The sequence below is a fragment of the Trichomycterus rosablanca genome, chromosome 5 (genome assembly GCF_030014385.1).
Source record: "Trichomycterus rosablanca isolate fTriRos1 chromosome 5, fTriRos1.hap1, whole genome shotgun sequence".
NCBI classification, from domain to species: Eukaryota; Metazoa; Chordata; class Actinopteri; order Siluriformes; family Trichomycteridae; genus Trichomycterus; species Trichomycterus rosablanca.
In genome coordinates, this window is record NC_085992.1 from 7184980 (window position 1) to 7201527 (window position 16548).

The following is a 16548-nucleotide window of genomic DNA, read 5'->3' on the forward strand; positions in this document are numbered from 1 at the left end:
CGAGGTGTAAAAGGTTTTTCAAGGATACAGCTGGGTTTAGTGAAAGCATAAACGAGGGTAAAAATACAAATTTAAAATTCATATGTATTTATTTCTGAAATTCATCTTTATTTATATTTAATCTGCAATTTTTAATAAAAGTCAATGTTTCATTTTATGGTTGATTTACATAAGTAAACCCCTCACCCTGGTTTGGTGGCTATTGTCTAAACTGGGGGGATAGTTGAATAATAGACCCAAGAAAAATGTTACATCCTATGAGTGAAGGATATAAGAGTGCCAGCATTATGCCCTGTGGATCATACACAATAGGTAGATATCAGTTGTAGCAGGTAAGGCAGGGGATTAAGAAACAGCCCTACTTTGTTAACTGCTCAGGACTCACTGCTGTATTATTACAGCTGGGCTTTCAGCATCAAAGTCTGCATGTCTGTTTAGTTTGTCTGAACACACAATGATGGAGGCAGGTGTCCACTGATGTCATGTTGTTTTTCCTTAATGAATTTGAAACTAAGCAAGGATGACAGAGAATTGTTTGTTTCCAAAGGTCTATAGAGCACTTATAAAAGGCTGTCCTTAGTCCAGTTCATCTAATATTACTGAGTATTGTACATAAGAGCTTCACAGCATGCAGCTTTGCTTAAAAGGCCGCTGCATAATCAACCAGCTACAGCCTACAGAATCTAGTTTCCATAACAACCATGAGACTGCCAGTCAAAAGGATAGATGTTTATACAAGAACCTGACCATGGGCCACTGCAGTCAACAGCAATATCTGTGCATGAACAGTCAAGAGACTTTAAAGACATCAAAATACTTTTTTATTTATGATTTGTGAACAATTATTGCAGTTAAAAGGAAGTTTTCCAGGGGAGAAAATAGTCCAAAATAATTTTTTTATCAACTGCTTTATGCTTGTCAGGGTCAAGTCAAGTCAGGTTTATTTATAAAGTGCCTTCAAAGACATTAATAACACAAATCAATGACATAAAATAAAAATCCATGTAAGTAAAACATTTGGCACAGAAAAAAATGGGTTACGGTGAGTTTGGTTCCACTAGGAAACACTGGGAGCAAGGCAGGAGTACTCTGGACAGGGTGCCAGGACACTGCAGGGCTTTAACCATCCCCCCCTGGCTGGCCAATAGGTTAGAATCCAGATCTCAGTGGTGGTGGGCTAGTGTAATTGATCGCTGAGCCACCCAAATGCCCTTCACCTAATCACCAGTGTTAAATTCTCTACAGTTTGAGCCATAGTAGCCCTACTGTTGATCTAAACCAGATGCCATAGCCCTCATGTTCCCCGGCATTGGTGAGTCTTGGCCACGTCAGCTAGATGTTCTTTGAGTGCATTTTTAGCAGTGCAATGACACTAAGGTTATGATAACATGGTAGTTTGTTGTAGTATTATGATTTTATACTAGATTTTATACTAGTGCACCATTGCAATAATGAGTATGGTTAACCAAACATCAGCTGGTTGTTGGGGGTCCAATGGGGGTTTCTTTTAACTGATAAATGGGGTACAGGGCTTGATAAAGCATACAGAGCAACAGATAGGCTTGAGTCAGTCACAAAGTTAATCTGTATGGTAGGTAGAGCTTTTAGAATAATCAACAAATGTAAGTACAACAAAGAAGTACCCAATAAAGGGCATGGAGAGAGTGTGTGTATATATTGCACAGTATTTTTAATGAGCCCTTTTTTAAATAATATTCCACACTCACTAGGCTTTCCCCTCTAACATATCACCTATATGAATAAATTTATAAAGCAAGAAAAAGGTGGTCAGAGATGCTGTAGAGAACAGACAGTTACAAACAGGGCTCATGATAACACTCGACCTGTGTGTAAGCATTACTGTTTAGGTTGTTTTAAAGACAGAGCTAATAAGGACATGAAAAACAAAAACAAAAAATGTTTTTATTTTTTTCTAAATAATTTTAAACAATTCCTGCTGTATCACTTTAATTAGAGCCCTGATTAAAAGCCATTTGCACTTTAGGCAAAAGGCGTGTTTTGTTTATTTCGTACCATTAGGCAGAGTTCTCTTCTTAATTTTGAAATAAAAAAGGATTTATAATGGAAAAAAACAATGAAAGCATGACACAGGGATAAAAGGGAGAGCAAGAGCGGATAAAAGCATTTCAACTTTATGAGCTGGCCACAACACAATAAATTCAGCAATTACTTCAAGATGAAAAAAACACTGACTCCATTCCTTTTAACACTTTCAAACATCTATTGGCAGTTGTTCAGATCTCAGTGAGTCAAATTATGAACAGTGAAACCTTTAATGATGACATATGATGAATACGGCAAATTGGCTTTCCAAAGCAGCATACAGCTCGTAACTAAATGTAAAAAAATCTTTAAATTAAACATTTATTGTATTCTTGTTTAAAACAACAGTTCAGAGTGTAACAAATTACACTAACAGTTCATTTAAGTGTATTTGTCAGACAGATTTTTCATTGTTGGTTATACATTGATCAATTAAATTCCACAATCAAAGTGCTAGTAGAGCATCCCCGGTCATGCCTGCCGCAACAGAGCCTATTGCAATTTGTACTATAACTGCAATAACCATCAGGCAACAGTTTGTTGGCCACAAAACAAGAAACAATATTGTTTTGGCTTCATGCCTGAATGCCGAAGCATTTTAAGCAGTAAACAAGACTACCCTTACAAAAAGAAACCCATAGAACTAAGGGAGAGGAGAGAATATCATCCTTACAAGCCCTAAACCATGCAGAACAATAATGTTCAAACATGCTCAAGTGGTTTGTTGTTTGATTAAGTGCTATAACTAAAATCAAAATGATTTCCTTTAGTATAATTAATTGTAAGATGATTTTAGTTATGGTATTAGTTATAAGAAATGAGTTTATGCACATAAAAGAATTAACTTAATCAGCATAGCTAATACCTCCCATCTAGAGGAAAAGTTCTGAGGTTTCAAAATGTTTTTTAACAAATTAAAAAATCCAGAAGTTTATATCTGACATCTTAAATCATAGAATGTAGGTTGGATGCTAGCTTGATATCATAAAGTCATGGCTAAATTCTTAACAAATGATTTTCTTCTTATGTGTTATATTTTTGTAATTACACAACAAAAACTCAAACCTGAAAAAAGTCAAACTTGATATCCACATAAACAGATTCCACATAGAACTCCGGAAAAAGACTAAACAAAATTACTGGCACCTTTCAGTTCTATAAAGAAAACATACACACTTACAAGTTAGAAAACACTAGTAGATCAGTAAACACATTAAACTAAGAAGCCTGTGCTAAACATGGTGAATACCTATAAAACAAACCCACTTGCTGTTCCACGATTAAAAAAGCCAACAAGAGTTCAGTTGTTTATTCTAGTGAGAGTTATAAAACAGCTCACAAAACATACCTGCTCTCTTTAGGCTAATTTTCCTTTTTCACACTTTATAAAAAAAGCTCTGTAGAGAATAACAAATAATTACTGAAATAAAAAAACTACATCCTTGTGAAGTGGTGTGTCAGTATAAACTAATGGAGCAATAAAAGAAACTGCAGACTAAACAGCAACTCATAGAGAACTGCAAGTTTCTTGTGTTACCATGAGAACTGAAGTGCAGCTGGAACACCACTAGAAATCTGATTCATAAAAAAAACGCTTCACACACATTATTTACTTTTTAATTTTAGACCTCACTGGAGGGAACAGAGCTAGAATTTTACCAGTTTTGTGCACAGCAGAAAGCTTTAAAAGATGACAAAACATTTTAATTCAGTGTAAGAACAACAAAACCATTTCACCATCATGACCAGAGCTGACATTGTGATGTTCCAGTATAAAATGCCAAAGCATGCCTGTTTTCATCAGGAGGACCATATATTTTTAACGTTTGCACACTTACTAAAATTGTGCACTTCACAGAGGAATAGTTATCAGGGATTAGCTGTAAAAGGGAGCATGTCTGTACAATCTGTAAACCACAATGACAATACTGGACTCTATCTGGTATTTTGCAATATTCTTATAAAAATGGTGGCCTGACCTACTAAACACAGTTTGCATATTTTAAGTCAGCTTCTCATTTCTAGTATTCTTAACACAGGAGTGGAAAATGATATACGGCTATTTGTAATCTGTATTGTCTGCTTTTCAGCTCTTTTTGTTCAAAATAACCTTGTATCTGACAATGTGTCTGTGTTGTTGATAGTAACTAATTTGCTGTTGTGTATTAGGTACCTTAAATCTGCCAATTCTGAATCTCTGTACTTCTATTCGTACTTGACACAGATTATTCTATTATGATGTTGTGATGTAAATTACGCGAGCCAGTAGAGTGCACTTGTGCTGTGTTTGAAATCTGCTGCTACACATTTCCAAATGTCAGCTGTTGTAAAATAATTTAAGGTGTGCGGTAAGTGCTGTTACACACATGATAACCCGTTGTGCTAAACAGCCAGTTGCCTTTTACTTTTAATTTTATTCCTTTAATTTTGTTACATAATAATTTTGTTACATAAAGTACAAATTATATTTGTTTAACCAAAAAACAAATACAGCTAGTTTTGTTGCAACTTATAAAAGGTTACGTAAACTATGGTATCATGTTTTGTGTGGTCATTTTGCCCACAAAAAAGGCTGATAAACACTGGCTTCAAAATCTGCTATTAGCCAGCTGGGCTGTAAATTAATCAGAAAACATTTATTTAAAGTTATATTGCTAAAACTACATTGCATATAAGCTTATAGCATGCAATCACAATTTAAAAGACATTTATGAGTTCCAGATCAACAAGTCTTAATGCTTTATAAAGAAACAGTGTAACGTATAAAACATTACAGTAATGGGCAGTGGCAGTTCAGTGGTTAAGGTACTGGACAAGCGATCAGAAGATTCTAAGAAAAGATCTAGAAAACAATGGAGATGATGAAGAGGTTTATATTACTGACTTCAAAAAGCCAAGGAAAAAGGACCTCTTAAAACTAATATACATAAATAATGTTTAGAGAACCTTTTTCTAGCCAAAAAGGAGATTAAGATTATAAAAACATCCCCAACATCCCGAAATCCCCAGTTAAGACACAGCTTTGCTGAAAAATGACTTTTTATACTAAGACTAACTTTCCATTTGTCAGGTGTGTCCGGTGTCCCACTCTGCTTTCCCTATTGTCCCTGTCACCACCTCTTTCTGGAATTGAGGCCTGGGAAATGTAGACAAAGCCACCAGTGGCTGAAGACCTTCTCTAGGTTTACTCTTGGCCTTAAGGGTCTAACTGCCAGTCAGGCCAGCTAGCACTTATAGAGGCTTTTATTAGACCTCAGGTGCCTCCACTAACAGCTTAATGTTTTCTCGGTCCTGTCAAACACTGAAATTTTTAATTTAAGTTCCCACGATTTAGGTATGCAGTGCCCCTCCAAAGACAACACCATCTCGAATGTCACTGACAGCACCTTCCCTAATCTTTCTGACAACAACATTTCTTATCTTATTGAGGCATCACTTCCTTTATTTTACTTGAAGTGGCAGCAGGACAGAATGTGTCACCATGTTCATTACATGCACATCACACTGACACTCTATGTTTAAACTGGACAGTTCTCGTTAGTTTGGCTGCTCTTTTGGATTATGGTCAAGTTTCCAGAATCTAATTTCTGGGATTTAGGTTAAAGCTTGAGTTGTGGTCTCAGCTGACACGTGTTTGGTAAACTGGGTGGTCCTATCACTGTACTGGGAAGTACAAATATGAGTTAACTCCTCTCAGATTGTTGTGCAGTGGACCAACACAAACAGGATAAAAAATGTGGAGCTCCAGTAGTCTAACATAAGTGCCTTAGCAGAGCAAGATGAAGAAAACAGATATGATGATGTGAATCATACCTTGGAGATCATATATTAGTAAATAAAAGTTTCTAAAACTCACAATAAAAATGTAACTATCTAATACCATGTTTGGTTTTCAAAGGACCAGCTGACTTCTCTAACAAGATAAGACATCAGGAGACAATTGTAGGGAATCTGTACTGGAGGTAAATGTGATTAATGATGCAGTGCATCTTTGCTATTCACTAAAGGATAATCCAATCAGACTAAATATTTGCTTAAAAAACTGGCAGCTTTGGTCATGAAAATAACGTGAATTTAAGCATTGTGCTGTTACCCATAAGAATGTGAAAGGTACTCCAGTGCATTAAACACATATAAGATAACTAAATCAAAGCCCAAGTCTTTTTGAAATGTTCATTTTGAACGTTTGGCTTTAGAAATTAAAGCTTAAGGATGATGTGCTTCTGTTATGGCTGCAATTTATTTAATCACAGCTTACAGCCAGTCTATGACAAATGTAAAATCTTGTTATGATGTCTGTCCTTTTTGGACAATTATTGAGTTAATACCTTGCTGGTTTTATGTCCGGGGTTTGAATCCCCAGCGGTGCTTTTGTTTATTTCTTATTTATACACTTACACAAAACTGGTGCCAGTAAAAATGTTTTACTCTTAAATAGTTCACAAAATAAAAAAAGAACAATCCAGCCTAAACAAGAGATGTTTGTCTGACAAATGGAAAAGTTAGCATGGTTAAATATATTTCATTAGCAGTTAAGCATATGTGCGAACATTTTGTTGTTAAGGCGCTTCAAAAGCAGTTCATGAAAAATCACCACAACAAAAGCAGTCTTAAAACAGCAATAAAAAGCTGTAGTCTTGATGCCACAACTCTTGTTTACTCTTCCTTGCTTGCTAAAGAGAGTAAAAGTAAAAACTGAACACAAATAGCATATTACGTATTTAATTCCCTATAATAAATAAAAACAAGTGTCATCAAAGTTTTTAAATACTTGTTTTATTTTGACTATAGAATTGTTTAGGGTTCTTTATAAAGACAGACCAATGGCTTCGTTTAAAAGCTGTAATCTATTAATGTGCTTATATATAGGTTTGTCAGTCCATCACAGGGCAGACACATCAGGGCTCTAGAGTGCGACCTAATTTCTCAATGGTGCGACTAAAAAAAATCTCAGGTTGCACCGGTGCGACCAGGCGTCCGAGAAAAACAAAACAAAACAACAGACACACATTAGGCCAATATCATGGTCTAAACCAATCAGAGATAGTGAAGGGCGGGACAATATTCTAGTGGTGATATGTGAGCGACATTCAGCTCAGCCAATCAGAATGCAGCACCAGGTTTATACACGTGCGTTCGGACGTTCTGCAGTAAGTTTAGTTTTGTATATGAGACTCGCCGGATGTCCCCAGAATGGAAGTTCGGGTTCTGGAGCTCGGCGGTGTAAAGTGTTGTAACGCTCACTTAAGTCCTGACTAAACAGTTAAAGTGACTCTACCCTGTCGTGTGTCTTTATTCCCACACCTCCACCACCGCACAGCAAAAGACCCGCAGCATCCCCACCGGACAGCGGCTAGGTGAGCCGACCCTCTACAGTAGCAAGGGGCTAATGCTAGCGGTAAAGTGCCGCGATAGTGAAAGTAAAAACACGACAATATTTTCGTTAAGTAAAATATAAAAATAACTAAAAGACCAAAATATATTACAATACATGTAGTCAAAATACGCAGTGAGTGCACCGCAAGCGATTTTGGGAATCTGTGTAAAAGATTCAGTAAAGCTGATAATATAATGCACTTTATTTAAGATTACACTCTAACACTCTAGAGCCCCATACACACACACACACACACACACACACAAACATATACATATAATTTGAAATATACACACACATATAAATAGATATACACACATACATACACATTTACTCTATTATTATTTTTATAATTTTTATAAGTGTGCTATAATTAGTCTATAATACTATAATTACCTGTATTAACTGTATAATTACTATATTAACTGTAAAGAGCATGGGAAGACAGTGGCCGGCAATAGTATATTTGTGACTGGTTCTAATACATTTTGAATTGAAAGGCTGAAAAAGCCCAATGCATCTATAAAACACATTACATGCCGCGATAAATGCACTGCCCAAGTGTCCCCCTCTCCCCACTGCCTTTCAGCGGCAGGCAGCAGCAAACAGATCATCAGACGAGGCCATGTTGACCAGATTGTTAGTTATATATAAGTCAATATTGCCTGTATGGACAGTGATTTAAAAAAAAAAGTGAACCTGTAAAACTGCGGTGTTAAATGCGATGCGGTCGAAAATTTGGGTGCACCTAACTTTTGTGCTGGTGCACCTAAGAAAAAAAGTTAGGCGCACCAGTGCAAAACGTTAGTCTAGAGCCCTGCACATACACACAGACACACACTAAGGACATTTTCTAGTAGCTCCAACTGGTCTGATTGCATGTCTTTGGACCTTTGGAAAGAAACAAAAGGAAGAACATGCAAACCTTACACAGAAAGGACATTGGCCCTTCTTGCTGTGAGGCGACAGCACTACCCACTGTGCCACCGTGCTGCCCTGTTGCAATATGACTATTTTAAAATTTGATTTCAACAAAATGTCCAAAGTGAGGCTGTCAGACATTGGCTACATACATATTTCGTTGGATCATTACATGCAAATACTGGTAGTTTAATCACATCTGCAAAACGTTTATTTTTTAAAAAGTGCATATCATTACTGGATGGTTTAAACTAAGGACTGTAAAAAGGCCTATCTATGAAATCTATAATAAAGTATGTCTGTAATGCAGTTTAGTCTGAACCTCTGGACTCCAGAGCACTATAACTTAATATTAGTATTGAAAACAGATAAATATAGCTCAGGGGACAATTCTGGAAAATAAAAAGAAAACAAATAAACTCAGAATGAAAAAGAGAATGAAAATGTCTTGAGATAAATCCTCAGCAAGTGACTTACAGACCCTAAGACCTTAGGATCCATAACATTGACATCAGAAATGCGTTTTATGTAAGTAACTGTCTGTTACTATTAGGGCTGCAGGTCTAATGTTGTTACCCCATCACCATTTAAAGGTATCCTATAACAACAATTGTTAAATGCTAAAAACAGACCTGCAGTTGAATCAATATATAAAACTAACTGCCACATCACAAGCATGTCATAGTTAATGCACAGAGAAACTATAATGATCTGTAATGAACTGTAATGTTCTTTCATCTAAAGGGGAACTCCTGTGGACACCTAATAAAAATAAAGACAAGTAAAGGGATAGAAACACGCGTCCCTTCAGCAGTGACCAACGAGAGCATCACTTGTTTTGCCTCATGACATTTACTGCTGGTTATGGTTCAGCTAATGAACTTGTGCCTACATATAAACTACAAACTCTATTTCAGCAAAAGTTGGGGCATTTTGTGAAACGATATCAAAACAAGAATCTGTAATTGGTTAACCTCTCTTAAACATTTAATTTAGCTGACAAAGGTGCAAAGTAATGCTTTTTAATGTTTTGATGATACTGTAATAAATGTAGCCACACAGACTTCAGAAGTACCTTGAAAATAGTTGTCACTTAACAACTTAAGTCCACCACTGTATCAATAAATACTACTGGAACTGTTACACAAAAACAAAGCCATTCACAAATTTTCTAAGGAAAGGCCCCAAGTTTCATCTTCGATGGTTCAAAAAAAAGTAAAAAGATATAATACTGTGAGTGTTCTGATTGCTACTGCTAAATTTATCTTCTATTTTTATGGCATTAAGATGAATATTTGCATTTCAGACACAAAGATATCTTAAGTGAACAGCTATTTAAATCATTGAAATACTGTATTTCTTTTCTGTCAACAAATAAATGGAAACCACATAGTAAATGTGTGTTGCAATGACACTGATGGGTGAGTGTCTAATATTGCTTGTAAACGGTATATTCCATTCTGCTTATTCTCTCTGAGAGGCTGGCAGAGCCAGTAACACTTTATCCCATGTGCGTTCAGCTCTGTCTATCGTCAGGTGCCCCTTGGAGTAATCAGCGTTGCTTTAAAACGTTTCCCCCTTCCGCTATCTGTACTTCTAGAGAAACACAGGCATGACACCCCGTTTACGGCCATCACTTTGCACGTATTCATGATCTGTAATTTGTTTGAGCTGTCTCAAAACTTTTTCCACTGAGCGGGAGCCAATGACAGTTTTCCATAAGACACCTTTTAACTGTGAGAACTACCAGCTTATGCTTTATTTCCTGCGACATGTTTTGACTATGATAACTGTGGGAAACATTACTGGTTGCACTGGTTGCACTGGTTACAGTCAAAGTAATCATTAAATCCAAGTGCCCAGTGTGTTTATAGGGTAAAACATGACAGTTAAAATCAAGTACATTTACAACAATTAAAAGTTTAGGCTTTGGTTAGAATAATTCCCAAGAACACTGAGACAGTACGCTCAGTATTTTGGCCACAGCCAAAAAAAGACAATAGGTCATTGTTAAATGTAAAAAACATCACTTTTATATTAATGACATGTTTGCAAAGATATTGTTTTGATAATGTCTTACATTAAAATCAGTCTGTGATTCTGCATCACAGTCCTCCTGTAGTTGGCTATACTGTATATTATATAGACCCATGGGTGCTATTGTTTTTGTTTTGCAGTGGTTCTGCTAAAATTCTATCTTGTTTCAAAACAATGAATCAAACAAGTACCTACTGTATGCAGTTTGATCAGTATATACACTTAATCATACCTTACTACAAAGCAGATTTTACGGTACACATCAGGCTCCATCATTTGCCTAATATAAATAGACTACAGATTTATATATATCCAGCATTCTTATCTGTACATTTATCAAATGTGGGGCAGTGAATTTAGGAAAAACAACCCATGTTTAATTTATAGCTGACTTGGACTTTGGAAAATATAGGATATTTCGTAAAATGCAATTAAACCAAAAATCTGAGATTTGTTTATTCTCTTGAACTTTATTTAACTAATAAAAGTGCCATAAAGCAAAGGCTTGGTCTTTGCAAGCAAATATAGATTATAGCTCACCAAACTTAAGAAAATTGTTCACAAACAACATTTCTCAATGCAAAAATGCAAATAATTTAAGGTCAACTGTACATAATATTGTGAAAATATTTAGAGAATCCTGATAAATCTCAGTCTGTGAAGGGCAAGACCAGATACCACTGTTGAACCTTCGAGCCCTCACACAACAACCGTCCTGGAACTGACTTTGCATTTTACACAATGTACCAATTTTTAAATCTAAATAATCTAAAGTGCAAAACATAGAAGCAACTCAACAAATTGCTTTAAATAAACTAAATTCAGTTTTTGGATTGGCGTAGTCAAGTCCTGACTTAAATCCTATTGAATTATAATATAATAACCTTATAATAATAATAATAACCATAATAATAATAATAATAATAAGCTTGTGATTTGCTTGCATCACGTTACAACACATTTATCTTGGATATTTTTATCAGAGCCAATATTACAACTCAACCAAGATATGTGCTACCCAGCTGCCTGGCCCAGTGTAATTAGCATGTTTCCTGTGTGCAGTGGGAACATGAAACTCATATTCAGTCTTTCTCATGGTGCACAAATATAGATCACAGTTTAATCATTCTACACCCTAGCACTGTTACTTTCATTTCTGTTCTAGTGCCTGTGATTGGATTAGATTAAAGAAATGCTGGGGGCTAGTAAATTATGAGAAATTGCTTGGTAGACTATGCGAGCATAACTTTAAGACCAGAAAATGTGCTAAGTTGCAGTCCCGCAGGCTTGGTGACATGAATGAGTGCCCTGTGAGACACTGTAAAAACATCTGCTGTGGTCAGCGGACTGTAGTGACAAATAGATTGTCAAAGAAGAACCGTTTTATTTTAAGGCAGCACATTAATACTGATATCACTATAAATATGCTGAGCCAGGTTTACTTGTACTTGTTTTCACACAGTGATTATGGTATGTTTATTACGGTCGTGCAGTGGGTAGCACTGTAGCACTGGGGTTTGATTCCCCAGCCGAGTTAAGTTTGCATCTTCTCTCTGTATCTACGTGGATTTTCTCTGGGTGCTCTGGTTTCCTCCCACAAGTCCAAAGACATTCTAATTGGAGCTACCAAAAACTGCCATGCGTGTGTGTGTCTGTTTGTCTTTGATGGACTGGCAACCTGTCTGTGGTGTCTCCTACCTTTCGCCAAATGATTTAGACCCACAGCGAACCAGAATTTTCTATCGTTTCTCATCAAATCAAAATCATAAGCATGTATCATACTAGTGCTCAGTGATTCTGAGTGCTGGCAAGCCCACAGCAACTCAGTTGAACTGGATGAAGTGCTTTTTAAAAATGAATCAATGAAAATGAATCAAATCAATAGCAACATGGTTTTAACCAGTATCTCATTGCAAATTAAAAGCAAATGTATATTGCATATCATGGAACAACTAAATCCATTGGTTTTTAAGGGTTATATAATACAAGGGCATGGTAAAAGTTATACCAAAATAGTCTAAAGAGTCATGTGGAGGATAAAATAATTACTCACCGCCATGTAATTGCCTCACAGTCTTATAACAAGATGATTGAGTTCTATAATTTAAGCACTTTAGAGGCCTTGCAGTTGTGGGGCTTGAACCAGGGACTGGTTAAGTACCTTAACCAATGAGCTACAAGTGCACCCCTCAGATTTTAAAAACAAGCCTGAAATGCTAAATAAGGCAAAGATCCTTTTAAAAAATGACATGGGAAAAAAGTCCCAATTAGGTGGTTCTTGTTAGTCATTCTAATTAGTGATCATGCTGAAAGCAGTCCACTTTTATTTGACAAATAAAAACTCACAATGCATTAAATCCAGTAACACAGTTATATGTGCTGTGCTAAATTAACTAACAACATGCTTTAAAGAGTAAATATGCAGCAAATAAAAGAATTATCACTTGCTCTTGGCTTTTACATCAATTTTCCATGCTGTGTGTCACTAATTACCACCTTACTGCCTTAAAGTCTTATAACTAGACCACTAGCATGACTACATAGAAAGCTCTTTTAATAATGACTCAATGCACAATCGTAATTCTGACACCGTTAATCACTTCTGCTAAACTATCTGCTCTTTTACCGAAAAAAATGTGTTCTTTGTTGATATGCCAGTGGATTATGTGATACAAGTTAGATTTTCTGTGAAGTTCTGACTGGTGTGGGACGCTGTGGCCTCTGCAGATGTAACAACTTAACCTCTCTGACCTTAGCTGTGCCGTCTGTGCAAATAAAACAACAACATCCTGCTTTGCAACCCCTCTCCGCACCCCAATCATACCAGCCGAGTGACAGCTAGCCTCCCTCACTCACGTTACACAGCAGCTTAAAAAACTCCTATAAAGGAGGTATGCAGAAAGTCAACAGTCTTGTTTTCACTGAAAGAACGTTTGAGCATTTACAGCTTTATAACTTTATAAATAAACTATTTTTGTGTTACTCTAAAAGTAAAGGGGTTGTTTTTATTATAATTGCTCAGTGAGGATTGTTTAGAATGCTAATAAAAATCAATGAAAAAGTCTGAGTGGTGATTTTATCACTTAGCCAATTACATTTTAAGCAGCTTAAACAAAAATACATTTGAACCAAATTATATAAGCCATTGAAATTAGCTTTTTAATATGTTGACAAAGCCATGTATCTTTCTCGCACATAACTAACATTTCTGGATTTGGACTGGTCACTCTGTGATTTATGTTGAATGATTGCAGAAAAAGCTCACAGTACACTGTATCACAGCTGCTGGCTGTTGGAATGAGGCAGTCCAGCATGTGCATTCATTACTACAAAAGTCAACATTCTCATACTCTTACTCTCCTCCGTTATTTACAAAAAAGTTGTGAACTAGCACTTTATATTCAAATGTGTTTATTCCTAATTCATTCCTTCCTTTATTTGGTGGTGTGATACAACAAAGAAATTGCTAATGTTTTTCTCAAGGGTTGGAGCAATATAGTCAAAATCCTCTATTATTTCATGTTTATTATCACCGTCATGTTATACACCACTACAAAGTCATATTTGTAAAAAAGTAATAGAAAAGGGTTGCTTTTGTAATATTTTTCCTGCAAAATGTCTGACATGATCACAGAAATGTAATCACACAGTCATGAGTTACAAAGCTTTTTTTTCTGTCTAGACCAAAGAACAAATCTGTTAGATATAAACTAGTCTAAAGTAGAGTCAGTGTTCAGTGGTCTACACTGATCCTAATCATACACTCACCACCTTACAGTAACTAAGCTTACTCAATGCCAGCCAATTACAAAAACATGATGGGTACAGTTTGTAAGAAGTCTTTCTGAGGTTCTAGATCTAGGTTCTAGATCTCAGGAATGTTTTAATGCTTTTAATTTTTCCTTATGTAAAGCACTTTGAATTGCCACTGTGTATGAAAGGTGCTATACAAATAAACTTGCCTTGCCTTGCCTTGCCTTACAGTAGTGCTTTTATTTAATACTGTTTCATCAGAAGTGACCCCTACTGACTAGATATTTGTTATTTGGAAGTTGGACCAATCTCAGCACTGTAGTGACACTAAGGTGGTAATAATATAGAATTTTGTGTTGTACCGATATATCAGGTGCAGTGTTGTTAGGAAATTTACCCATTTTGCTTCCAATTTAGTCATCTCCAGTTCCCCTTCACTGGAATCTTGTCGGTTTTGGTTGGAGCACCAGTCTCCCATTTTCTATTCTGCTGCCATTGACAACGATGTGTTTAAAAATTCCAACAACACTGCTGCACCTGCTACACTTACACAGCATACCAAATAAAGTGCCTATTTGCTCATGTTGACTGACGCAGTCACCCTGATCATAACGCTAAGTAATAGTGCAGTCAGCACACATAATTGGAAGAACGCTCCTACTAAGCACAGCGTAGTGTAAATCACTGGATTATACTTATAAATAAAAGTAAACATTTTAATACACGTGTAAAAACTACTAAATCAACATGTGAGATCTGAACAGATTATTGGGATCTAATAACTGACTAACAAACAGAAAATGCAACAGGTGCATGTGAATAAAGAACAAACACAGGTGGTACTCACACGAAAGCGTGGTAGATGAAGGCCCATGCTCGGGGTCTTTCCAGCACGTTGTACAGGTAGTTTTGCAGTTTGCGGTAGCGCGCGTTCCTGCGGCCACTCTGCGCTCCGTACGCCAGCGGTTTACCGAGCAGACTGAGCCGAGCCCCGCGCACTCTGCTCCCTCCCTCCACGTTGCTTATCGCCTTGCGGCAGCTCTCCACATCCTTCAGACCGTAGTTCTCGGTCCGGCGACCCGGAGACGTTTTCATCCAGAGGCCAGAAGTGCTCTCATCGGCGCCGTGATCGCGCGGCATTGCATCGCCGGTGCTGGCCGGACACGCGCGCAACGCACCGGCAAAGCGCGCATATACAGTAAACTGCACCGGAGGGATCGGAAACGACAAGAGTGATGCTCACAAAGACCAAGTGTTCAGATTACAACCAACTGCGGTGTTCTTAATGAAGATCACCAAATACACCTGCTAAAGCGCATCCAAGCGGTTTTACTACAGCCGGTTGAGACAAAGTGGACACTGGGAAATTGCGCTTCTGAAGAAGTGTCACCATGTCAGGGGTAGAAATTTGGCGAGGGGAGGGCATCGTCCGACATAAACGTAAGCTTCTTCTTCCCCTCCCTCTGTCCGAGAGTGTCAAAGATACTCTGTTGTATATCAACACCCGACACTGAGCGCAAGGGTAAGAAAGCTGTTACGCCTTTTTGCGGCTTTATTGTGCGCACACTCACTGCTCCCGGGCCAGCCTTCAACAGTGGGGGATTCGGTCACAAACCGTAATATAAAAGAGGTAGGGAGACTTCAACTAATGCTAGACTTTGACGAAAATGTAAATACTAAAGTACTTGTATACTGGATTATACCAGTATACAGGCTTATTCGAAATCATGCAGGTTATTGTACACCTAATGTTCCTGGACATTATGTTTATCAGAGTACCTAGAATAACTTTCGTCATGCTTTTCAGTCTATTTAGGGTCCAATTATATTTTATTTACGCTAAGCGCAATGTGGTGTACGCTTTTAATACAACCATCACAAAGACTGGTAGAAGTTCGTGAATAGGGTCTGTATCTTGACATTTTCCCATAGAGTGCTATAAAACGTAAAGTACAGTGGTACCTGGGAACTCGACCTCAACTGGTTCTGGGACTGGCATTGAGTTTAAAAGGCGTTAAGTTTTAAGGTATTTTTTCCCGTAAGGATGTACGGGAAACCTGTTAATGCGTTCCATGGTTCTGTGGACATGCACATATTTTAGGCTTATGTAAAATAATGGGGTTGTTTTTGACACCTACACACTGAAAATAACACAAATATAATATAAAAACACTCAAATAAAAAGCTGATTCTTACAATTTCTCAGAACCCCGAGCTGTAACACAAGTTTGAAAGTGAAACAGTGCAGAGTGAATCAGACGGTTATTCCACACAAATGCAGATTCGACTCATATTCGCACTTTGATGACGTCTTACCTCACCGCTCAAGCCGAGCGCGGAACAAAGCGACTGTTCATTATTAATTTTAAATTAAATAAATACATTTTTTTTTAAAC

The 16548-nt window shown here is 37.1% G+C and overlaps 1 protein-coding gene across 1 annotated transcript in view; it reads right to left on the reverse strand.

Annotated features, from left to right (window-relative positions):
• kcnq5a (potassium voltage-gated channel, KQT-like subfamily, member 5a) overlaps window positions 1–15292 on the reverse strand; it is a 123867-nt gene extending 108575 nt beyond the window's left edge. Inside the window, exon 1 of the mRNA XM_062995589.1 lies at window positions 15000–15292. Coding sequence (XP_062851659.1) covers window positions 15000–15292 — 293 coding nt within the window. The remainder of the gene's footprint in view (window positions 1–14999) is intronic.
• Window positions 15293–16548: the final 1256 nt, after the last annotated feature.